General features: G+C 41.4%; 2 protein-coding genes across 4 annotated transcripts; one reads left to right on the top strand and one right to left on the bottom strand.

The window, feature by feature from the left end:
- Window positions 1–1,084: 1,084 nt before the first annotated feature.
- On the top strand, window positions 1,085–11,821 carry pdia6 (protein disulfide isomerase family A, member 6). Of its 2 annotated transcripts, none has more exons than XM_056428245.1 (13): window positions 1,085–1,190; window positions 1,488–1,629; window positions 5,758–5,815; window positions 6,285–6,411; window positions 6,734–6,846; window positions 6,927–7,051; window positions 7,461–7,575; window positions 8,040–8,180; window positions 8,527–8,611; window positions 8,816–8,888; window positions 8,965–9,123; window positions 9,219–9,315; window positions 11,215–11,821. In XM_056428245.1, exons 1-13 carry the CDS (start codon window positions 1,172–1,174, stop codon window positions 11,284–11,286), a joined length of 1,326 nt encoding a protein of 441 aa, XP_056284220.1. In that variant the 5' UTR covers window positions 1,085–1,171; the 3' UTR covers window positions 11,287–11,821. The 2 variants fall into 2 exon arrangements, with proteins under 2 accessions (XP_056284220.1, XP_056284219.1); XM_056428244.1 differs by having other exon boundaries at window positions 6,924–7,051.
- Window positions 11,681–25,605, bottom strand: hpcal1 (hippocalcin-like 1). Of its 2 annotated transcripts, none has more exons than XM_056428247.1 (4): window positions 25,511–25,605; window positions 18,080–18,553; window positions 14,472–14,577; window positions 11,681–12,425 (listed from the first exon to the last, which is right to left on the bottom strand). In XM_056428247.1, exons 2-4 carry the CDS (start codon window positions 18,455–18,457, stop codon window positions 12,328–12,330), a joined length of 582 nt encoding a protein of 193 aa, XP_056284222.1. In that variant the 5' UTR covers window positions 18,458–18,553; window positions 25,511–25,605; the 3' UTR covers window positions 11,681–12,327. The 2 variants fall into 2 exon arrangements, with proteins under 2 accessions (XP_056284222.1, XP_056284223.1); XM_056428248.1 differs by lacking the exon at window positions 25,511–25,605 and adding an exon at window positions 25,309–25,491.

Here is a 25,605-nt window from a genome sequence, read left to right as displayed (position 1 = left end):
ATGTATGGACAACTTTAACTCAACGAATCAATTCTGCAACAGTGTACACTGAATTATTGATTGACCGTTAGAGAGGCCAGCATCTCAAAGGATTTTGCCTTGTTGTTTGTCTCCACCTAGTGACACAAACTTCACAATACTCAATGCCTACATGCTTTACTGTAATTGTTCTCCTTGCAAACAATTATGCAATGTAGGAATCTATAAATAGGTAATGCAAAAACAACTACAGTGTACTTTATCATAAAGTACAGTGTTTGGGTTATTGACTACTGCAAACTAAAATAAAGCCTACAATGCAGATGTGCAAGTCAAACTATGGTGAACATTAAGTGTCTTTGTAGTGTTTTAATTTTCTTACAAAATCATAATAGAAAAACAAGGCTTTGACTATTGGATTTAAATAAAAGTATCAAAGTATTGTTTGTGTTACAAAATAATGTATTTACTTTGGATTATTGTGACTATAACACTTTTGTAGTATGTTCTCATTAAGTATTCTTTCAAAACATGTACAAGTTATCAGTGGCAGCTTGCAATTGTATTTCCTTTTCAAGTTTGAGGTACTTGTACCCTTTACATGAGTGTTTCTAGCTGCTAATTTGTACTTCTACTTTGCTAAAGTTCAGAGGTAAATTATACTCCGATATAATTATTCGACAGCTTTGACTTTGTAGATAAAGATGCATTGTTAACCCAGACGTCTATACAGGCATTATTTGTTTCACTTCAACTGACTGCAGCATTAAAACAGTTGTTACAACGTATTACATCAGTAATAATAAACAAGTATCGTGTATAATAATTGACGTTACTTTAACTTTCGATACTTAACATATACTGTCAGCGATAATACTTTCTGCCTGCATTTTGTCTGTATTTCCAGTTTATATTCTGAGGTTGCTTTAATTGGTTACACTTTCTCTTAAATGCAGTTATGCAAATTAAACTCTCCTCCTTTCTTGAGACGGATCCACTTGTCTTCACTGTACCGGCTCTCTAAACTACACGGCGCACGCTGATTGGCTGCGACGCAGCGCTGATCCAGGTGGACCAATCAGCGTGGGCCACGGTGAGGTTTTTTCCGTATTACTTTCCCTGGGAGAAGCAGCGGCGGTAGTCTGCGTGTGTCGCTAACAGAGGAGACGGTCCCAGACAGCTAGCAACAACCATGAGACTGCTTTTACTTGGTAGGTGATATCAACAACAGCCTTTCTGCGTGTGAAATAGTCGTGTCTGTGTAATGGTAATGTTAGCGGTGTTTTTTTCATCGTTTTTTGCGAGCATGAATAGCTAAATCGAGGGGCACAGAACACTGCCAGGCCTCCGTTATCGTTGAATCAATGCATTAATACAACGTTGTTGAAACATAACTGCATATCATCTGCATTTGAATATCCTCGTGTTGTCCTTTCAGCTCTGACTCTTCTGAACACGTAGAGTTAGCATAAGGTTGAGAGTAAACCCTTTGTATCCCCCCCCGTCAGGAGTGCTGGGCTGCTCCCTGGTCCTCTCTGTCCGAGCCTTTTACTCCGCTAGCGATGATGTTGTTGAGCTCAGCTCCTCCAACTTCAACAAGGAGGTGCTCCAGAGTGACAGTCTGTGGCTGATTGAGTTCTACGCTCCCTGGTGAGGTCCATTTCCCTTTTGGTGAACATTATTTAAATAAAGGCAACAAGTGTCCTCGGATGAACCCACGTATTCACTGTAGGATCTGAAAGAAAGGACTGGGGACACTTGGATGCAAAGTTGTTGTACAAAAGTATCTCAACGTGCAGGATAAGGATACATGATTAAAAAAACACCCTATATTAACTATATTTTAGCATTTATTGTTGATTTAGCCGTTGTCGGCGTATTTATTTAGCAAGCTTCATGCGCCTAGCGCGCCTGTGGTGTAACCATATAGACATACCAAATGCAACCTTGTGTCACACATATCACTCTCCAAAAGAGCATTTCTCCCAGTTTTTAACCCTTTCTCTGCAGTGCTTGAGATACCTTAGGTACGTGCTTCACCGTGACCCAAGTAGTGAGGTATATAAGACTACCCACAGCCTCCTGTAGTTAGTACCTTTCCTGTGACATGTTTACACATCACCTTCAGTGTTCCATCCCTTGTAAAGACCTTCCAAAATCCCTATTCAATTTCTACGATATTTTAAGACTTTCCTTAGGATTTCTTTTGGTTTCGCCACAGCCCTCTTTTTCTGTATACCTCTGGTGGTTGATGTAGATCTCCATTTTCAGTGGATGCAATTCACATCGGGCAGTTTTTCTCTCCAGTAGGATTTTAAACTGTTTCAGTTTACACTTTCCTTGCACTTCATAATCTCCCTTTACACTGCCAGTCTCTCGCCATCTCATGTCCCACACTCTGTCGCCACAAACCTGTAACCCTTGCTTTCAAACCTTGTCTCATTTTTCTTGATGGCTCCACCCACTTTTCATGTCTCTCTCCATCTCATTTTTCTTGATGTCGTGGTAAAGGTCTTCTTGTCCCCTTCGTTTCGTTTTTCATTGATCTGATTGTTCCATGTCTTTTGTTTTTTGTCCATTGTTAGTCATCCATGGCTTTGCCCATTGTTACAAGTGTCGGGACAAGGTCTGTCTACTGTGATAGCTGGAGATCATCCACGTTTGTTGTCAGTTGCAGTAGTCTCTATTTCAATGTCCTTCCTTCTCTCTTCTGCCTCTATCTGGATACTCTTTACCTCTCTTCATCACACTTGTCAGTTATGGATGTGCCACCGAACCTATGATCTGTCGTTTCTCTCACTATTTTTCTTTACTAGACCTCACCCTCGTACCTTCACTTGTCATCATAGATTCGGGTTCCTGGGTCCTCACCTGTCTCACTATCTATCTTTCTGTACTCTGCCTCATCTTTTTTCGGTGTTGTTCTTTTCACCTGCTGCCTTTCACTACTTTACTTCTCTGGTGTCATCTACTGTATACGCTGGGTCTTTTTTTACCACCTCTTACAGCTGATGATACACCAAATACGTTTCAACAAATCCTTTACTTCTTTGTTTCTGTACTTTCACTACATCTGGATTGTGTGCTTTACATAGCTGTTCTTGTCATTTTGGATACATTGGCTTTTTGTCTGTTAGCAGCTCATATGGAGTGTGCTTTACCACTGTTGCTGCTGTTTGTACATTTTAGGGCTTTGTTTGTCTGCTTTTTTATATAGCTGCTTGTTTAATGCACTTTCAGTCTTAATGCACCCTACATCTCTTCCCAAGACCCTGCCCCTCTAACAGGCTGACGCCATCTGGCTGGTCTAATCTGCTTACACTCGCTTCTCACCTGATTTTCTCAACTCTCTACGCTTCTTGGAAACTGATCTGATACCTTCCTTTCCAAGGATACTGTTGCACCATCTGATATTCTTTTTCTCCCACAAGGATACATCTGTTAGGAAATAAAAATAACAAATGCTTGAACAATCATCAGTAAATGATTGCCTGTATTTATAACCTTCTTGTTGCAAACTTCTTCACATACCTGTCAAGTGATGTGTGTACTCCATCTAAACAGGAGCTGCGCTCTGTACCATCTTCCCTAATGATTTCAGGAATTTTCTTTCTCTCTGCTCAGGGCTCACAATTCAGAATACATCTTCGCCTACTTTACCTTTTACTGCATATCTACTTACATGCAACTATTACACCTTTACATCTACCACAAATACACATACACAATTACACACATATCTTATTATTTACCATGTCTGTATGTCGTGACAGGCATTACACTTATCATTAGATTCACATGTTATCATTACATGATACAGCCCATACACAATAATGTTACCTATCAACATCTGGGCATTGGTTGGCCTGCACCGTATTCTTGAAGACAACCCAACACACATCTTCATAAGCTGCTCTCCGAGAAGATGCTCAAAGGGATATGCTCGCACAAACAGCCCATTCTCCAGCATATGTCGCCCTCAGGCGCTGTCCCGCTGTCAAATGCTGTCGATGAGCGCTCCGCGCAAGTGCCTCCGCTGAGCAATTCCGGCTCCTTGCAGTGCGACAATCGCTTGAAACTTTTTGATGAAGGTTGAAGTGGTTTTGAAATGAGAGAGAGCTGATGTGATGTGATGACCACCTCCCGTCCCCACCATCAGACCCTGTCTCCTGGGTGGACGTTCCTCCGCCCTCAATCTGGCGTGCTCTCTCTTAGTCATCTTCTGAGTCTCCACCATCTCATCCCATCTGTCTGTACACCGCACATGGCATCTTTGTGTGGTGGCATCTTGTGTGTGTCTCGTAATGTCTACTGTGTTTCTCATGTCGTCTTCTTTCGACACACTTGAATCACACATGACATTTCTGTGTCTTTCTGTGTCTCTTTTGTTCGCTTCTGGACGACGCCCAGCACGGGCCCACTGTCTTCCCTCGCAGTCTTCTTCACACTGTCCACCGCTAACTTCTCCGTCTCTTCAAAACTACTTCTCCGCTCTTCAGTCTGCAAACGTGATGTTATCGTGTAGATAGCGTGATGATGTCGTATAAATTAAAACTCAGGCAAAATGCGGCAAAACTTTAAACCAGCCTAGCAATCAATCTAACATTTCCTCACTTTTCCCTCCTCAGCTGATGGTGGTTTCTTCTGCGCTCCTGATATTTCAGTCTCATATCTTCCGACCGATCTAGTGTCAACGTTGTCACAAGTTGGGATCACAGGGGCTTCATCCTTTACATTCAATACTCTATCAATATTTTATTTTCTTTCTTTCATCGCGCCATCCTTCTTACTAACGAGAGGCTTTGTAGCTCAACAGTAAAAATTAGCTTAAGCATGACGCAACATTTTACCAGCATCTGCTGCTCGCTCCTTCGGTTCCTCTGTTCTTCTCTCTGTTCTGGGAATAGTAGTCTAGTGTGGAGATATCCCAGCGTTGCTGTTTGGGCTTTTCTTATCCAACTTGGTTTCATTAATGTCGGTCGGTCGCGGCCCTCCTCTCCTGCTCCTCTTCATGCGCAGTTGCTCTTCTTCTTAGCTCTTCTTCTTAGCTAGCCGTAGCGCACGCTTATTTCGCGTTAAACTGACTTTCCTTCACGACTCCTGGGCCCATAACCTGTTCTGTTGTGGAGCACTGCTGCAGCAGCTAGCGCTGCTGCTGGAGGAAAGAATAAATGATGGATTTATATTAGCCGTTGTCGCATTATTTATTAAGATGTTTAGCACATCATCAGTCTCGGTTAGAGCTTACTTCAACTGAAAAACAAGTAATGGCACATTGGCCTTTATAGCCTGAGCTCCCTAGCGCCACCCCTGGTGTGTGTGTAATATACACTACATACCACAGCATCACATTACATATACATCTGAGTACATATCTCAACATTTATTTTGGTAAACATGCTGTATACTCAACACAGCAACAAAATAGCTAAACCTGAACAGACATTGACTTGATTTTCTGTTCATAATTGAATATACCTTTAATAACAGCAGGCATTTTGACTCGGCACAATAGGAAAGACATCAATTAACTTTCAAATAACTACTGATTGCTACGTTCCACTGAGGGGATATTTAATCATTTTGGTTCTGGGAATAATTTGAGAAACAAATACTTGATGATGGACTTGAATCCTGTTTGTTTACAATCTTTCTAATTTGAACAGATTTGAAACTGAAAGTGTGTCTATTGGTAGATTATAAAGAGACCACAAATTCATCTTTTCTAACTAAACATCAATTTGATTGTTTTATCCCTTCTCATATTCATCACTACAGGTGTGGCCACTGTCAACATTTAACTCCTGATTGGAAGAAGGCGGCGACCGCCCTCAAGGTAAACAACACGCCGCTCGCCTTGTTAGTGAATACCATATGGTCACTATGACAGTCGGATTATGATGATGTGCCTTCACTACATATTTGTGGTAATAAAAAACACTCAGGCAGATATGACTAAGTAGGTATACTTGGTAGCTCACAGTTTTGTTACACCTACTAGTGTTTTACACGTTTGTAATTCAATAGTGAGAATAACAGCAAATGGAGGCGTGTGATGTGGGCAGACATGGGACTGTAGTCACATTTTTAGTGAGTCTTGTTTTTTTCCACACATAGCTATCACCTCTAATGTGATTTCCACAGTGTCTGTGTGGAGATATCCTGCATACACATATAACTGTTACATTTGTTTATTGACATGCTGACTTCCAGATTTGTGAAAACGGCTCACAAATGTTCTGTGAAGAAAATGAATACGAGGCTTGATTTCCTTTTTTGTCTTTTTTTTTTCTGTAATTCCCCAGGGTATTGTGAAGGTTGGTGCAGTAGATGCAGACCAGCACAAGTCACTGGGGGGCCAGTATGGCGTCAATGGTTTCCCCACCATCAAGATCTTTGGAGCCAATAAGAACAAGCCAGAGGACTACCAAGGTACAGCCAATGCCACTGACCAAACACATAGCTTTTGTTTGCTGAATACGCAGCTTTGTGAGTTTGACATTTTCCTTGACGGTGACTTCATGCCAAAAAGCTGTTCTGAAGTTAAATAGTAATTTCGATCAGTTCAGAGCAAAGGGGATGTAGGTGTCAGAGAGACAACTAAACGCCTCCTTTCTCAGTGAATCGGCTTGCGTTCAGGGCTTTATTAGACACTTTCTGACCTTTTTTTAAGTTATTGTTGGGAAAGACTTGAGACTCAAAATTATTTTTTGGGGATGCACTGACCTACTTTTGAATTCCCTTCGTTCTTCAGGTGCACGCAGTAGCCAAGCCATCGTGGATGGAGCCATGAACCTTTTGCGCACTCTGGTGAAGGATAGAATGAGCGGCAAGTCTGGCAGCTCCGGCAGCTCTGGCTCCAAACAGGTGCCTTAGTTTGTTATTATTTGAAGTTGGAAGATCAAACACTGAACATTGTGAATTAATACTCAACTTCCTTCCAGCAGAATGGTGGCGGCAGTAAGAAGGATGTGGTCGAGCTCACTGATGACAACTTTGACAAGATGGTGTTGGAGGGTGATGGGGTGTGGCTGGTGGAGTTCTTCGCCCCCTGGTGTGGACACTGCAAAAGGTGATTTTGATATCTGACACAGTCCATCCCCAGCTGTAGGAAACATTGATACCCTCCCTCACTATTACATGAAAGACGAGATGGCCATCTCTGAGATTTCTTCCACCCCAATACAATAGCGGCTGTTTGTTTGAATTTTGTTTGTGAAAAGCGTGGCTTCAAACAGTGTTTTTGTCCCAGTAAATCTGGATAATCAACAGGCAGACTGAAAACACGTCAATGGGACTTTTATTCAGGAGACGATTATCCCTATTAAAACTATTTAGTTCCATCTGAGCAGTTTATTTTCCTAAACCATGTGAATCCAGTTTTCAACTTTTTTTCTAAATTTTCATCCAATATTTCAGAAACATATTTGTTTGGGAAACTATGAATACGTCTCATTATGGATTTGTTCTTTTGTTGACAGTCTGGAGCCTGAGTGGGCAGCTGCAGCCTCGGCTGTCAACGAGCAGACCAAGGGCAAAGTGCGCCTCGGCGCTATGGATGCTACTGTGCACCAGGCTGTGTCCGGCCGCTACGGGGTGAGTGAGAGGTCAAAGCGGTGCGTTGGTACACAATTCTGATACAATTAATTGCACTAGGCGACTTCTGCTGAGTGGTGAGCAGGGTCGTCCTTTAATCAGATGATAGGCGGTTCGATCCCCGACTCCGCTCGCCCATGTCGATGTGTCCTTGGGAAAGACACTTAAACCCAAAATTTGTCCCGTAGCTATGCCTACGGTTTATGAATGTTTTTTACTGCTGTTATGCAGGTGGACACTTAGCCCCTCCCATCAGTGTGTGAATGATGTCATGTAGTGTTAAAGCGCTTTGAGTGGTCGGAAGACTAGAAAAGTAAAGTCCGTTTCCTAGTCAGAATCCTATGAAACGTTCTCGTTAGAATGGAGAGAGTCAAACATACTAATTCAATCATGTCTCAGTAAATATGTCTTCAAAGTCAAAACGACTTGCAGAACTGGAACAATATGTGTTTTATGTGTTTTAGATCCGTGGATTCCCCACCATCAAGATTTTCCGCAAAGGCGAGGAGCCCGAAGACTACCAAGGAGGCCGCACCCGTGGAGACATCATCCAGAAGGCGTTGGATATGTTCTCTGACCACGCTGCTCCTCCTGAACTGCTGGAGGTCAGTGTATTTGCATCATACATCATTTATGAAAGTTTCTAGCGCTAGTAGTGACTCTTTTTTTTTTTTTTTAAAGAGATGTTTTCTATGTTAATAAACACGATTGTGATTAAATTCATAATCGAACTTTACTAACTTAAATATTATCTGTTTGTGTCAGACAAGAAAAAAAAAGAGAATCCAGACTAAATCATCGGTCCAAAATTCGTCCCAAAATGGGAAGTGGGGGGATAAAACTATCTATAATGATCACAGTTAAACCCTGAGTTATCTTCGTCACGTTTATATATAATTATGTAATTTCACAAAACATAAAATGTGTGTATTGTCAATGTTTGTCTTGCAGATCCTCAATAAAGACATCTTGACGAAGACCTGTGAGGACAGTCAGTTGTGTGTTATTGGTTTTCTGCCACACATCCTGGACACAGGTGAGACTCATGTTCAATAGATCAGAAATGTAACCTTAAAGAACAGAGAAAAAACACAATTTGAATTTTTAAATTCTATTATTCAATATTGTATAAAATGCAGCAGAACTGTAGGCGACAAGTGAAGTCTGGGTACCTTTGTGATGCGTTAAAGATTATTGTAATCCTTTAATCACTCACCATGAACCGTTCTTGTCTCAACAGGCGCAGCAGGTAGAAACGACTATTTAAAGGTGATGATGCAGATGGCTGAGAAGTACAAGAAGAAGACGTGGGGGTAGGGATGACGTGCCTGTCCTGGATTATGAAAGTACTAATTTGGGTTGACTAATGTCCTGCTCTCCCTTTGTCAGCTGGCTGTGGCTTGAAGCTGGAGCTCAGATGGAGCTGGAGGCCTCTCTTGGTATCGGTGGATTTGGCTATCCTGCGATGGCGGCCATCAACTCACGCAAAATGAAATTTGCTCTGCTCAGGGGCTCCTTCAGCGAGACCGGCATTCACGAGTTCCTCAGGTAGTCTTTTCTTTCCCATGACAAGAACCTTTGTAGAACAGAACCAATGTAAACATGCTGAACGAAGGCGCTCACGCGGTTCATCTCTTCCTCAGGGAGCTCTCCGTCGGCCGTGGCTCGACTTCCACTTTGGGAGGCGGAGCCTTGCCCAAGATTCACACTGTTGAACCCTGGGACGGCAAAGATGGACAGGTGAGTGGGAACATCACAGGGGTCTGACTGGAGTTACATCTATGGCCATGTGTACGGATACGTTATCGGCCTTCAGCCAAATAGTTTGAAGGCCCTGCTAGGTAGACATCTGATTTTGTATTAAACTTCCACGTTATACGGCTCAATTGTCCAGGTGTAATTTAAAATAGACGACCTTATCCAGAACAATGTTAACCAAAAGAAAAGAATAAGGCATTTTGTAAATATATAAAATTATCAGAAAAAAGCTGAAGCTAAATATGTCTTTAAGGTGGCGCCCATCTAGTCTGCCTGTTATGCAGCAAAGTTCAGTTTGACTTGCATCGCAATAAATCTCCTTCAAGAAGGTCAAAATGTCTCGCATGCCAAGTCCGACTGACCTTGCAGACACATCTTTGATTGTTTGGAACGACTACAGACCCGACAGAAATCTGGTCTGGTTGTGAAGTTTGGGATTAAAATGTTCTTTCTTCAAATGATGCGTTGTTGCGCACTGTCTGCCCTGCTTATTACAGTTCAACTCTACCTACTCGTTGCTGCCTCTGTATTACAATCATGTACACAGATGAACATATCATGAAACACTGCAGTGGAAGTTTAAGCGCTCACAAGAATTTCAGATAATGTTTCTTTTCTTACGGAGTGAAAAGTCCATCTATAGTTATTTCTGAATTTAAAGACTTTTATGTTTTCATACCTGCAAACTTGTCACCTCTCGGTGAAATTCACCGTTTTAAAATCAAAATAGGTCATCCACGTGAATCGTGTAGATCCGAAGAGTTTTTGTTTTGGGGTAGGGGGGGGGGGGCACCTGGCCCGCTGCCGTTGAGATTGCAGTGAAACGCGAAGAAAATGCGATGTGGTGCTCTTCGCAATAAAACATCTTTGATGGGACGTGTCAAGTCTTGGCCAATCAGCGTGAAGATGTCGACATTGTTTGGAGGGTTCGGGTTAGCTTGAATTAACATCTACTGCTGTCACGCTGCACGGTGCATCGATACTAACAAAGTACCCGTACGTTAAAAACAATATGATTTTGCATATTTTTAGTCTCGATACTTCATTAAAAGAGCGCGCGATCAGAGCGCACGCGCTGCTCCGTGTCGAGCTGTCTGCACTTCACTGTGCTCACAGCGAGTGAAGTGGCGGAGCTTTACAGGCCGTCTTCGGCTGAAAAAAACAAAGATGCCAGAAGTGAAATGTTTCAGTACTTTGTCTACATTGCAGACGGTCTATAAAGTTACGTAACTCTACAGCTGCTCATCCTGATGAACTCTGTATCATCTGGTCAGATACAGACTAAAGGCCTCCTAGTGTAGAATCAATGTTATGATGGCACCATGTCGTTTCATTCATATCTTGCTGTAGGCTAATACTAATATTACTGCCATTTGTTAAGTGTTACAAAAGTTGGTAAAAAGATAACCATACAGATGTTTTATTTATTACTATTATAGATAAATATACCAGTCTCGTATTTATGGTATCATATTGTTTTTATGGTATTGCATTCTGGTATCAGTATCATGATATTTATGCCAGGTAAGTTGGTTCATGAATGACTTTAACCATATTATATATAATGACAATGTATATTTGTTATTACTATTATTATAGGGCTTAGTCAGAAAGGAGGACCTTTTGTTCTTATGTTGTTTATTATCATTATTTAGATTTGTGGTCAGAACAATGAAATGACCGTAGTTGTAGTTCTAAAAGCTTTGAGGCTTCATCAAACAACGTGGCTGTGGTGTGGTGACAAAAAAAAGTCACCTGCTGTTGTTTTTAATCTCCACAAAATTGGTATTTCTAATCTAAGAATTAATAAAAGTGAAAGTTGTCATGTTTGTCCCCATCTTTGCTAACAGTTTGTCTTCATTTCTTCATCTTCACCTGCAGCTTCCGGTGGAGGAGGACTACGACTTCAGTGACGTAGACCTGGATGATACCTTAGATAAAATTGAGTTATGAGCCCAAACAAGGTTTTAACCGACTTGGGTCAATCTTGTCTGGTCCTGTGCGACCCGCCTCCCCTCTCCTGTGGACGAATGGGAGGCCGGGTCGCCCAGTTAATTAAATATTCCAGAAAAGACACATGAGAGACACATGCAGTTTCTCGCATCTTTGTCAGTCACACATGGGGGGGGGAGAGGTTTGGGCTATGTATCATGTCTATGAAGTGCCTCACATACCTGCTGAACATTAGAAGCTGCATATTTATAGGTGGCACCCAGCGGAGAGGGGGAGGAGTCAATGAAGGTGGCATTTCAGTTGTTCATTCAAGTCATTTTTGAACATTGTTCCCCTTTTCAGCCGCCCTCGAGAACGAATTTAAATATGTGCACAGAGGAACACTTCAATGTCCAACCTTATGTGACTCTTTATATTTTCATGTCTGTCCACAAGAGGATACTGTGGGACTTGTGTAGATTTTTCTTACACGACTTTTATTTCAATTGTGTGAAAACAAAATGTTTGTTACAAAAATAAAAAGGAATAAAAACAATCACAGCCTCATTATTCACAAACTGTAACAATGTCAGAAAACGTATATCACCGGGCGCATGCAATACCAAAGGCATATCGAGGTTGTTCAGAAGAGCAACTTGTGAAGCTACAGTTGACATCGTGAAACGCATAAGCCACTTTTCAGCACGGTTAAGGTGAATCAAATCATAAGGAGGGATGTCATTAGTTTTCTCCTGGTGTAACATAATGGGATTCATAATACTTGCGAGCCAAAGAATCCAGTCAGTATAAATATATGGCACTTCACTTATGGAGAACGGGTCAAAACCATTTCAAGGCAAGATAGTTTTGGAAAAGCATAAACAGAAAATATCTCGACTAAAGGAGCCACATTGACGAGAGAGAATTGCCCACTAATGTAAACGATAAGACAATGACTGCGTTTAAAATGAAAGGATTGTCTGAGTGAGTTTTGATGCTGACCGACCGGTAGTTGTGGGTTTGTGATTGTGTTTTGGAGAGTGTGTCTGTTATTGTCACTCCTCAGAACTGACGAGAGGCTCCCTGATCCGACTGCAGCAGTCGGACAATGGACGGGTCGCTCTTGGCACCTTTAATGAACTCCTCCAAAGACAATTTACCTGTGAAGCACAGATTTAAAAAATACTTCACATTCACCATCGGTTGAGCACGTGAGGGCTGAATCATACGGCAACCACCCACTGCCATCAACAGAAACGTCTCTGATGTTGTTTTTGAGCTTATGTGCTGACAACATAGTCACAGACGCCCCCGACAACATTGTTTAGGCAAAGTACACAACTTATAAATACATTACAAAGAACTTTCATTGTATGACTGAATGATCAAGTCATCTATAGCTAAGAACAGTTTTGCTGTTTTCATATAAGTCAGGACATCTTTACAGGCAAATTACAATTTATGTATTTGTCAATGCAGTATATCGTTTTTAAGATTATAAAAATGACAGTATTTTTACAGTACTCATTTTAAATAATTAATTGTTATATAAAAATAAAACGAATACATTATTAAAATTCTTAAATATTAAAATTAAAGAAATTATTCATTCAAATTTTCTTTTTAGAAACATTTCTAATTTGTTGGTTTCTGGTATGTCTAAACGGGGCAGCTACATATACGTTGGATTCTATATCGGCAAACATCCCGTAAACGTATTTAAAATGATGAAAGCCTTAAGTTGTTGTTGTTTAGCCATCTAACACAATGCACATTTGCACTGTTTGAATATTGTACTACCTAGATGTTTACAACAGCACACCACACTTTGTTTAAATTAACTACCACTTTCAGTCAAACAGCATCTGTATAAATTGCATTAGAAAGGAGGGTCGGCTGCAGCTGCAGCCGTGGGCCTGGTCTGTGGTGCCATGTGATGTTATTACACACACATGTGATGTTATTACACACACATCGTGACCTCCAGACTTTCTGAACCTTCTGCTCCAAAATACGTGTAGCTTTCCACTGAAGATCTAACTGAGATGTGACATGTCAGAAACCCCATCTGGCTCCGACTTAGTTTGTGTGGCTGATTTCCTTGAGGGACTGGAGGTGGGTGTGGCAGAGGGTCATCAGTAAAGTGGCGTTATGATGTTCTTTAAATTAATACATATTGTGTGAATGGGTTTGGTTGTGTGTGTCCGTGGATGTAGCATCACCTTTCCACACTAAATGTCAAACCACTGACATCGAGGCTCAGCAGGAAGAGACACACAAGACTGCTAATTATCTTGTGAGTCATGTTCATGGCATGTCGTGCTGTTATACGACGTCCTATTTCTCTGTCTTTCTGTCTGTCGTCGAGCTTCTATAATTCATGTTACTCTCAACTGCTCTGTGGTGGCAATTGTATAACGTCAAGGACATTAAATATCACATATAATGTATTTATATTTGGTAAATCTTTACTTTAAGTCATATATTTAGCATTAATAAGCAATATACAGTTATTTAATAAATAGTTTATAACACACAATCAGGAAGTTGCATGCCAGTATAAGACATTTTGTTAATATACAGATGGCATGAAGACATTTTATATTATTACCTTCGCATTGAAAATGCGGAAGGTTATGTTTTGATCGCCGTGTATTTATTTATTTATTTATTTGTATGCGTGTTACTCGCATAACACAAAAAGTATTAAACCGAATCGCATGAAATTTGGTGGGATGATTGGTTATTATCCGGGGACCATTTGATTAGATTTTGGGATCAATCGGGTCAAAGGTCAAGGTCAAGGTCATGAAAAGGTCAACATATTCTTTTTACCATAGCGCGGTCAATTTCTATCCAATTGGCATGCAACTAATGCCAACATGTTCATAATTCAATGCCCAATCTTGTGATATGCGAAGGTATGCGCTCTACCGAGTGCCCATTCTAGTTACAACTGTTTTACTCAATTGTCTTTATATGTTTATCCACCTGCATCCACTTAGAATGGGTGCGCTCAGGTAGGGTTAAAGGTATTTCTGTTTACAGCTACCCCAATAGTTGTATAAAACCTTATATACCTGTTTATGTACCTTGAGAAGTAGGACACATGTTTTATGTATGTGCTTTCACAACTGATAGTGACAGCTGGTTGTGATATCGTCTCACAAAAGCATACAAAGCACATACAAATAAAAACAACTTACCATCATTGTCAATGTCCATCTGTCTGAAGATCTTATCCGTCCTTTTCTCCGGTGTTGATTCGTCCTCAGGCATCTTCATCACTGAGGAGACCATCTTATAAATGGCCTAAAAGGGAAGAAGAGAACAATTGCTGTTGTTTCCATATCAAATTGTGTTTGTCATCTGTGAAGCTTTTGGGTAGTTAAGGTGGAAAATAACTTTCAATGTGGCAGCAACATTCAGCCAACGTGCCTCGAACCTGCATGTGAAGGATGCAACAAATACAAACAATACATTTCTGAAACACAAAAGCAGAAGACACTACTCATGTTCGTTGAGGGATTTTAAACAAGGTGTGTGTGGGAATCCCCCAAATCAGACTGTTGACCCTTCAGGCCAGTGATGGTGAGGGCGTTAGGGTAGATTGTGATCAGGAAAGTGCACCTGACTCAGTTCTTAGCAGAATTATCTTACTTCTGCTAAAGCTAGGAAGCATCTATAATGCCTCTTTGATGCCTTGGTTGAAGACATTCACTTCGTCTTAACATCAGCATCTGTTGCTGCTGAGAGAAAAATACTTGATTCAACAATGAAGTTAAATAAATGCATCATCGACCAGACCATCATAACTGACTTGGCGGAACAGTTGTGCAACCTCCATCCCCTTCGTGCAGCACCAAGAAGACAGCGTTGGATTGGCAGTTGCTCCTCATCACACAGTTGAAAGTTTACCAGACCTTGATTTCAAAATATCAGAATATCGTGACAGATTGTTCGCCATAGCTGGAGCCCCATCGGTTGTAACTCCACACAGCTTTAGTCCCATCACCTGTCTGAATCTACATGATGTCGGTTCATGGAGGAACATCCTTTCTGATGAGATGTTCCATCTATATAAATATATAGAAAGCAAGACTAATCTAATTAAATGGGCCAAAACATTTGTAATAGTGAAATTACGTCCAACAATTCTAAAACATAATGAGGAAAAGTACACATGATCTTAATAAATAATAACCTTATGGATTTAGTAAATGTTACTTGTTACATCCTCAAATGTTATTGACTTTGAGGAGTTGTTATCAAAGACATTGAATGCGTATTAATGCCGCTGTTGTGAGAACGAAACCTATTATATCCCACGACATAAGAAGCATAACACAATTCTAAATGGTGCTGGTCAATGTTGAGTCAGTGAATTGGAACAATACTCAATTATTGTTTTGTTTTATCCTCGTATTACTTGAAACAGGCAATTACCTCAGGTGAGCACACAAAGAGAGGGCACGTCTCAGGAGAGAGAGAGAGAGAGAGAGAGAGCATGCTCTGGATGCAACCGTGCTTACCAAAATTAAACTCACACACTCAGATAGCTACCGGCAAAGGTCAAGCTTGCGCTACATCCCCCCGACCTGCAGTGTGTGCACACACACACACACACACACACACATACAGATACAACAATGCAGTCCCCAGAAATGCTGCCTGACAAGACAGAGACAAAGTTAATGAAAGTAACAGCGACTATTTGAAGCCCACGGTTTGATGTGCCGGAGCACACGGTGCTGTGACTCCTCTCACGCTTTCTGCCCCTGTCATTGTAAGGAAAGTGTTCTCATGTTATCTTTGATATTCAGCAGGAACATTTTCAGGGTACTGTTATCGGACCTCTTTCAGGGTTTGAGTCCCTGATCCCTTTGAAACATAATATGTTCCGTCAACACGACCTCCCTATCTCCTTAAAATCATGAGCAGGATCAATGCTTTTGATGCGTCCCCTTTTTCAGATTGTATCTCAACGTGTACGTGAAGTGTTGGACACACGGCGGAATGAAACTGGTCTCTGGTAAGTTGGTGTCAGTGTGTTCCCTCTATTCAGAGAGGGAGTGAGATGCCACGATGTCTCACTTTACTCAGTGCGTCATTTTCCAGTCAGTACACTAGCAGAAATATATATTTGCATATATGAATAAAATATATATTTATGTATATAAATTAATACATATTTATATATGTATCGAAATTAGGGCTGTGAAACTATTACAATTTTTAATCAGGTTAATCACAGGTTTCTGTGGATTAATCATGATTAATCACATATATACATTTACAGGGCTCTCAAGACAGGCAAGAGCACCGAGAAGAGTTGTTGACGGGGGGGGGGGGGGGGGGGTTGCACGTGACTTTTTTTCGTCCCGATGTGCGCGCACACGCCGGCATCCGAGCTCTGCGGCGCGCGAGACGGAGATCGGAGTCGTGTTAACGCGACACGTAGAGACAGAATGACATGCTGCTGGTTAGAGACGACCAACAACAGACGGATTGGAAGCTCATTCTGCGCATGCGTAAAATGCGTTAAAAAAAACAAACTAATTAATCCTGTAATTTAATTAACTGAGTTAACGCGTTATTTTTCACAGCACTTATAGAAATACATATATATTTGTCTATATAAATATATATTATATTTTATATAGATATATATAAAATATATATTTATAAACACAATATATACAGAATTATATGTGTATCTATATATATTTGTTTGTACACAATATATATACAATTAAATGTGTATGTTAGTGGAAGTCTGTACTCAGCGTAATTGGTATTGAGACACTTTTTACGATTTATGTTTCCATCGGACGCATTTGTTACATCTTTTGTCTGAATGCTGTGACCTGGTTTCTGATGCTACCTGGTAATGATGGTGCTCTGGAAAATGAAGCTCATCCTGCTGTGACACTCACAGCGAGTCCCTCTTTGTCTGTTTGGTAGCTCTACCACTGCACACATTTTAGATCACGTAAAGGTCTGTGATGGGGAAAGGTTTAGCTGAAAAACGGAACGCATTAACCCCACCACTAACAAAAGCTCCGATGCTTTCGCCCGTTTCTTTTCACATTCATTTGTATCCACAAACACAACGAACTGAGCCAATATTGATATGGCCTTCCAGGCGGCTCAGCTCGCCATGTTGGAAGAGTAAATATAGCCGCGGGGATAAGAAAAACATAAAGGGCAACCATGATGTCAAATATCTTATAAATTCAGACCCACAAATGACTTCTTACAAGACAGAAAGCTGGATGATTAACTGTTAGTGGACAAATCGATAATTGGCAACCATTTTGATAATTGAAGTTGTATTATCAATTTATCATGCAAAAGTATGAAAACATCTTAATTTTGTGTTTAAAAAAACAAACATTTAATGGGCCACATAATTTATGAATTATTCAAGACAATAAACAGCAGATTTATAGATGTAAGTAAACATTAGTTGCAGCCCTACTCAGAATTAAAGGAATAATTAAGTTTAATCCTTAGTTTTGGACTGATTACATTTGTTATTTTGTTATGGATATATATAAATATATATGCTAACCCCAACGGAATCTGATTCAATGCCTTCCTTTTCTTTTTCCCTTTCTGGGTTAAGATTCGTACTTTTAAAATGACATTCCTGCAACTTGAATAACCATTGTATAATAGGAGATGCACTGCTTGAACCTCGTCATATTTATATCTGCAGAAAGAGGCAGATCCTGACCCAAACAAGGCCAGAGACGGATACATCCAGCACAAACATCAATGAAGAAACGACGATCCGTCACACAGTGCTCACCTGAACTATCTCCAGCATCTCTGCCCGGCTGATGTACCCATTCCCATCCAAGTCGTACATGCTGAAGGCCCAGCGCAGCTTCTGCTCCAACCCGCCACGAGATGTCACGCTCAGGGCGATGATGAACTCCCTGAAGTCGATGGTGGCATCTCCGTTGGTGTCAAACGTGCGGAAGACGTGCTCTGCAAACTTGGAGGCATCTCCGTAGGGGAAGAAGTTGGCGTAGATCTTCTTGAACTCCTCCACTGTGAGGTGGCCGGTCGGGCAGTCCTTGAGGAAGCCGCGGTACCACTCCTGGAGCTCGTGGTCGGTGAACTCTGTGTTCTCTCTCAGGTCGTTCAGGACCTCGGGCCGCAGCTTGCTGTTCTGCTTCCCCATCACGCAGCACGCTCAGGAGGGCGGGCGGATAGCCGGGCTGCTGTTTCTACCTTCTCCACTCACTCCACGTCGCCGCCGGCTCTGCTTCCTCCGCTCCTGCAGGAGACCAACAACGCTCATTAACATCCTTGTGTGAACATCATAAATGATTCATTGGTTCAATAATTCCTCTCCGCTAGCAGCAGTGTTTTATCATAAAAACATGTGCTGTGGATGCTTCCCGGGCAGCCGAGCCGAGGGATGAATCTGGACAGTTGAGACAATGTCCATACACGGCAGAAAAATACAGATTAGATTACAACTGAGGCCTCATGAGGTTACACTATGTGTGTGTGTGTGTGTGTGTGTGTGTGTGTGTGTGTGTGTGTGTGTGTGTGTGTGTGTGTGTGTGTGTGTGTGTGTGTGTGTGTGGATTGGGTGTGGATGTGTCTCTGCAGAGAGACTATTAATCCTCTGGCACAGTGATAATTTATCAACCGTTAATAGAATGGAGGAGGGACAAGTGCACTGTAACTCTGTCTCAATACATCCACTTGTTTAGAGGTCAGGCTGGAACGGACTGTTGCTAATGAGAAAGCAGACATTCACCTCAACAACAGACATTCACATCAACAACAGACATTCACCTCAACAACAGACATTCACCTCAACAACAGACATTCACATCAACAACAGACATTCACCTCAACAACAGACATTCACATCAACAACAGACATTCACATCAACAACAGACATTCACATCAACAACAGACATTCACATCAACAACAGACGTTCACCTCAACAACAGACGTTCACCTCAACAACAGACGTTCACATCAACAACAGACATTCACATCAACAACAGACGTTCACCTCAACAACAGACGTTCACCTCAACAACAGACGTTCACATCAACAACAGACATTCACATCAACAACAGACATTCACATCAACAGACATTCACCTCAACAACAGACGTTCACCTCAACAACAGACATTCACATCAACAACAGACATTCACCTCAACAACAGACGTTCACATCAACAACAGACATTCACATCAACAACAGACATTCACCTCAACAACAGACGTTCACATCAACAGACATTCACCTCAACAACAGACGTTCACCTCAACAACAGACGTTCACATCAACAACAGACATTCACCTCAACAACAGACATTCACCTCAACAACAGACGTTCACATCAACAACAGACATTCACCTCAACAACAGACGTTCACCTCAACAACAGACATTCACCTCAACAACAGACGTTCACATCAACAACAGACGTTCACATCAACAACAGACATTCACCTCAACAACAGACATTCACCTCAACAACAGACATTCACATCAACAACAGACATTCACATCAACAACAGACATTCACATCAACAGACATTCACCTCAACAACAGACATTCACATCAACAACAGACATTCACATCAACAACAGACATTCACCTCAACAACAGACGTTCACATCAACAACAGACATTCACATCAACAACAGACATTCACCTCAACAACAGACATTCACATCAACAGACATTCACCTCATCAACAGACATTCACATCAACAACAGACATTCACATCAACAGACATTCACCTCAACAACAGACATTCACATCAACAGACATTCACCTCAACAACAGACATTCACATCAACAGACATTCACCTCAACAACAGACATTCACATCAACAGACGTTCACCTCAACAACATTCACCTCAACAATACTCCCCACCTTTATATAAAAATGTATATTCTAATGGATTTTAAACGGTGTTCATACGCTAATCAACAACAGAAAGACAGGTGAAGGGGGAACATACCAATGCTAACAAGCATAATGAAGCATTAACCACCTGGACCTATTCACCTCTGTTTTTTGTGTTTTTTCTAATCTCAGTTTCCATGGTTATAATCTGTTTATTCATGTATGCAGGGGTATAAATGATTGAGGATGTGAGGATGCATCAAAACAACACATCCAGGACAAAACCAAAACAATACAATAAGTATTAAATGTGACACTGTGCATGCATCCCACAGATGAAGCAGACATGGGGTGTTAATAAGCAAAAAGGTCACTGGCATACCGTTTTTGCTAAAAAAAAATTAAAAAATTTGGATTCACATAAGAAAATCTTTCATGTTTCATATATTTTGTCAGCAAGGGAAAGGTAGAATAAAGACACATTTATTGTCATTTACATGAGGAAATGAATCCATCTGCTTGTCCTCATTTTCCATATCAACCATCTAAAAGCTGTGTTTCACCAGAGGTTTGAGAGCAGCCTTTGTTTGAAAGAAAGGAACAGAAAAAGAATTAAATGAAATTCGACATGGTCAGATTGTAAAATAAATAATTTAAAAAGTTTTCCTTTTAACATTTTTTTTTTTTTTTACCAAAACCTGAGCAAGTGTTTTCCAACACGAATCTGGTAAAGTAAAGTGTGCGTGGGAGGGACATAACAAGAGATGTGTGAGGGCAGGGAGGAAGAAAGAATTGAAAAAGTATGACACATAAAAAGAAAAACTATTTCCAGCGGTTAAATGACTTAATAATCCTTTTAAATAACACATCCACTCTTCCGTGATACATATAACAAATGTATGGGAGGGGGAGATGTATTATCCCCATGTTCGCTCTCTTCCAATTATTGAGATCCCATTACTCCTGTGTCGCTGGCACCAGAATGATTTTATCTGGCGTCGAACAAATGAGAGCTGTGTGCAGTTGGATGAGGTCTTTTCAACACGCAGACGTTCTTATTTCTCCTAATTGTCCTTTGGGTATAATTTCCTGCAATTTTATGAATCAAAGTCAGAGAGTAACATGAGAGGCCAGCAGGCAGATCTGAGGACTAGAGCCAGTAACCTGAATGCTTCACAATATCCCCCTCGGCTTATAGATGGAAAATAAATCAATAAAACAACATACACAACACATGTAATATAGCTTATCCCTTACGCCAGTGTTCTTAAACATGTTTTTAACTATAATTATAATGCAAACATATTTAATTCCAGATTCTTTCATTATTTGTTGGAAATATTTTAGGATGTAAGGGTCTACATTCTCTGTGAGGCTGTGCTTTTAGCTAAATACTGCTAACATGTTCACAACACAAATTATGTAGGAAATGGTGTGTCAATCTATCAAGTACGTGAGATACTTCACTGGCATTCAACAATTGAGCTGCTGGAGTTGCTTAGAGAAAAATAAGGGAATCCCCAAGGTCCTACGGATTAATCTTCTGCACAATGATGAATCCTATCCAAAAAATGAATTGCATGATACAAATGAAATTGTTCTAAAACAAAATCCCTCTATTTCATTTTGAAATAGCAACACCACTATCATAGTGTAGGATTCTGTGGTGCCTTAACCACACACAGAATAAACGTGATGCTCCCTTTGAGAATGCAGCAGCATTGTCAGCCGACTGTGTTTAAACAGGGCCGTGATATAAATCACACACTGCGCTGCAGGCCGGACCAGAGTCCTCCTCTCTAACATACAACAGGATGAGGGAGCGGCTGCATCTCCTCCGCTCTGGGTCACTTGCACTTTTCCAGGACAGCTCAGTGAGCAGGCTGAGCTGGAACAGTCATAAATATGGGCGTTGTTGTTTATTCCCTCGTACACACAAAACCACAAGAAACCCAGCATTTTCCAGGCTGGAAGGCTGAAGAGTGCTGCCATGAGGTTTCAAGAACCTCTGCTGCTAAATTAAGAGCCTTATTCACAGAGGAGAATGTAGACACAAACTCTCAAAAATATTTGTACAGCCTCTGAAATATGCTCCTTCAGTATCCTCAGAATGAAAAAGAAAAAAAGGAGGACAATGTCACAAGACTGATGAAGGCCATTTCTGGGCTTAACTGAAAACAGTTGCCTCATAACTGTTTCTGTTGTCCACATATGAAAAATTGCTGCAATAAAACGGTTTAAATGACCCCTGTGGGGCGTGGTCGACTTAGTTTCCTCCTTCTTGCCGCTACACGATGGACAAGCAGCTGTATTGTCGTTCCGTTTGTGCTTATGAAATGCGAGTGTGTGCAAGGAATGCATACCGGCCCGCATATTAGACGTCACAGGATGTTCTAGATGTTTTCACAGCTGTGAACTGGGTAGGTCCTTTTCACTTGGTGCAGTGGAAAACATCTTGACATGTGGTCAGAAATAACTGCGATATATTGCTCTGACATCAACATGACCTCATGACCTCAGGCTCTCGTTGCCTCGACGGTTAGAGATGCAAAATAAGTTTAAAAGACTAAACACTGTCTGAAAGCGTTGTTCGATACACAACAGTTCCTCGACATTGTCATTCCAAGATCCATAGACGCTCGTGCTCTGCATCGTCCACTTTTTCCAGTTCCCAGCCTCACGAGACTGGTTCACACGGGCTCCGGTATCCCCCTGCCCGAGGCTACAGCGGAGATCTTGTAAACCCCTGACCAGTCAACGTGTACCGCTGCCTGCCATTCTCAGGCCCACTTCCTTTCCTGGCTCATGGCTTCTTAAAGAAATCCTCCATTATTTTGTACACACACTCACTAAGTCTTGTAATAACAGAGACTAAATCTCAAAGACAAGAGAGATGAGGGGCGTTTGTTGAGATACATCGTAGTCCATCCATAAAGCACGACACAAAGCTGATGTCGTGTGTCAGTTAATGAGTATGCAAAACCAAAACTAGTGTCAATGTTTCATTCTAAATGTAAAAAAATGTTTTTAAATGTAAACGCAGTCAATGGACATAATTATTTGGTCAACGCTTTTTGAGAAACATGTTAAATGTGGAAGTCATTCTGTAAGAAAAACAAACCATAGGACTCTGTTTCTAAATTGTGAATATTCACTGGTTTTCTCCGTCTTCAGTTATTGCAGATAACTCTGCAATAACTGTACTCTCTGTTGAAAAATAAATACAATTGAAGACTTTAACCTTCAAATTGTGATCAGCGTTTTTCAGCATTCTCTGACATTTAAAACACTAAATTCATTGAAAAATATCACAATGGAAATAAACATTAGCTGAAGCCCTCACACAGAGTGTGTTAATTGGCTGGATAATTTGCAATCACCAACCTTTCCCATCCTAAACTCTGCAATATGAAAATAGTGTCCACGCTGTCTTTGTGCTGTGGCTCGACTGAATGGAACGAAAGTCAAACAAACGGAGGGTTCGGTGCACCGAGAGGAAGCCGTTACCATGTGATGCCTGCTGTGCAGCGGATGAGCAGAGCTGCGATGCAGCCTGAGCTCCGAGGTGCTAACGGAGGCTGCATCAGGTGGGTGAGGAGTTAGTCCAGTGTAAGAGGAAGAAAAAGAGAACACTTGCTCTTAAGTTATTCTCGCTTTTCGTGCCAGTCTCTCTGAACTAGTGTCAGAGAAAATCAAGCAGTGGATCAGGATGAAGTCCCCGGACACACCAGTCGTCAAGGCAACAGGATCGGCTTATGAGAGGGAGGCGGTGTAACTAGCAATCTGGGGCAAACGCAGCGCAGAACATCTCCGAGATCGAGACTCCTGCGTGTTTGCATTTCAAGGTCCACATGCTTGCTCTTGGTTTCATCGAACACAGCATTATGTCTTCACCCACAATGATTTCTGCATCATGTTCATTGTTCAAAAGTTCACGACAGCATGTTAGTTTTTTTTTAGACCGGTGAGTGGGCTTATATATTTTGGATACACTCTTCACAAGGTGGCTCTGTTCTCGTTATTAAAAAGTGTGGACTCGTGGTTGAAAAATAATTATGGCAAGACAAAAGGTTTTCAGGGATGGATGGACAAAAGAGCTTAACACATCTTTGTCCATCAATACTGAGTCTACACACCATGTATTGACTCTGCTATTCTCACTCATAGACAACACAATCATATAGTGATGATATAAACGTGTCATGCCACCATTCTACATGTATCTGTCCAAATATGTTTAGCTTTAAGCAAGATGTGATTTTAAAAATTTGAAATCTCATTTGGATTGAAGCTGTGACTTCATCTTGTGTTCCTTTTGGCGGCCTCTGAAAGTTGTAGAGTTTCAGAGCAACCTTTAGGAAACCTCTCATGTCCTGGTTTATGGTTCTCCCATGCCTCCCTTCCTCCAGCACGCCCAGCATTATGGCCCGGGCCTCCAGCAGCTTGGTGAGGATGTTGGCTCCCAGTGGGGACCGGCGGGATGGCCCAACTCCTGGCCGGAGGAGGAGGCGCTGCTGCCGTCCACCGAGCTCTCCTCCTCCCACCAGATCTTCCGACTGCAGGTCAAAGGCGGATGGCGGTCTGTCGATGGTGGTCTGGTCTTGTCGCTGCTGGAGGCCCTGCTGGAGTCTGACCTACGGGAGTTCCTGGTGAACCTGCACGAGTCCATCTGATTTCGAGCAGAATCAGACCCAGTGCCACCAATGACAAACTTTAAGAATAATGACGCAGAAATAGCCAATCGATTCACCTTTTGACTTGTTTGCTGATGTAGACCGTGACGTGGCATCAGTTTTAAATTGGGGTTCATAACCGGTTGAAAGTTCTTCACACTAGTAAACAGGAAAATGTCCTTATAATTGTACTACATATTGTAATACTTCAAACTTATTGATTGTCAAGCCCTAATTTGTTCTCAACACAAGTATCAAATACATTCAATATTTGTTAACAGTGTATTTCAAGCTACTTGCAAACTTTGCACTGATTAAAAATGCAGTTTGGTACAACTTGTATCAGTTTTAACACATTGCAACATGAGTGTATGGGAGCTTCTTCTCTCCGGGGGACGGCAGACCAGGATGGACTGAGTCCTGAATACAGCTTCAACCACTCGTTCTAATAAAGTCATATTAACTTACCGAATGGAGGAGTAACAGTTGCTTTGGTTAAACTTTCCAACTTCACGTCCCCGAAAGCCAAACGTCAACTTCCCCGTTAACTTAGGAGTCACACCTAACACCTCCCCTTATGATACAACTCCGTCCAGATGCTAGACGAGGACAATTCGAGATGCCCGAGAGAGTTTCACCACCGTCCGAGTCTTTCAGAAGAAAACTATACCTGGAGTCTGGTCGGAAGGGTCTTAATGGTGTTATTTGAAGCTCGGTTCTTGTTGTTCGGTCCTGCCTCCAGTTCCCGGTGTAGCCGCTTTATCA

This window comes from Pseudoliparis swirei, chromosome 12 (genome assembly GCF_029220125.1).
Source record: "Pseudoliparis swirei isolate HS2019 ecotype Mariana Trench chromosome 12, NWPU_hadal_v1, whole genome shotgun sequence".
In the NCBI taxonomy this organism is placed as follows: domain Eukaryota; kingdom Metazoa; phylum Chordata; class Actinopteri; order Perciformes; family Liparidae; genus Pseudoliparis; species Pseudoliparis swirei.
The sequence above is the reverse complement of the archived record's forward strand: the minus strand, read 5'-3'. Positions and strand labels throughout refer to the sequence as shown.

Excerpts from the sequence above, each read along its gene's own strand:
- hpcal1 (XM_056428247.1), bottom strand. The coding sequence starts at position 18,457 with ATGGGGAAGCAGAACAGCAAGCTGCGGCCCGAGGTCCTGAACGACCTG. Across the intron at positions 14,578-18,079 it reads AGATGCTGGAGATAGTTCAG|GCCATTTATAAGATGGTCTC; the intron begins GTGAGCACTGTG and ends CTTCCCTTTTAG. Across the intron at positions 12,426-14,471 it reads GATGGACATTGACAATGATG|GTAAATTGTCTTTGGAGGAG; the intron begins GTAAGTTGTTTT and ends TGTGCTTCACAG.
- pdia6 (XM_056428244.1), top strand. Across the intron at positions 7,052-7,460 it reads TGGTGTGGACACTGCAAAAG|TCTGGAGCCTGAGTGGGCAG; the intron begins GTGATTTTGATA and ends TTTTGTTGACAG. Across the intron at positions 9,124-9,218 it reads GGCATTCACGAGTTCCTCAG|GGAGCTCTCCGTCGGCCGTG; the intron begins GTAGTCTTTTCT and ends TCTCTTCCTCAG.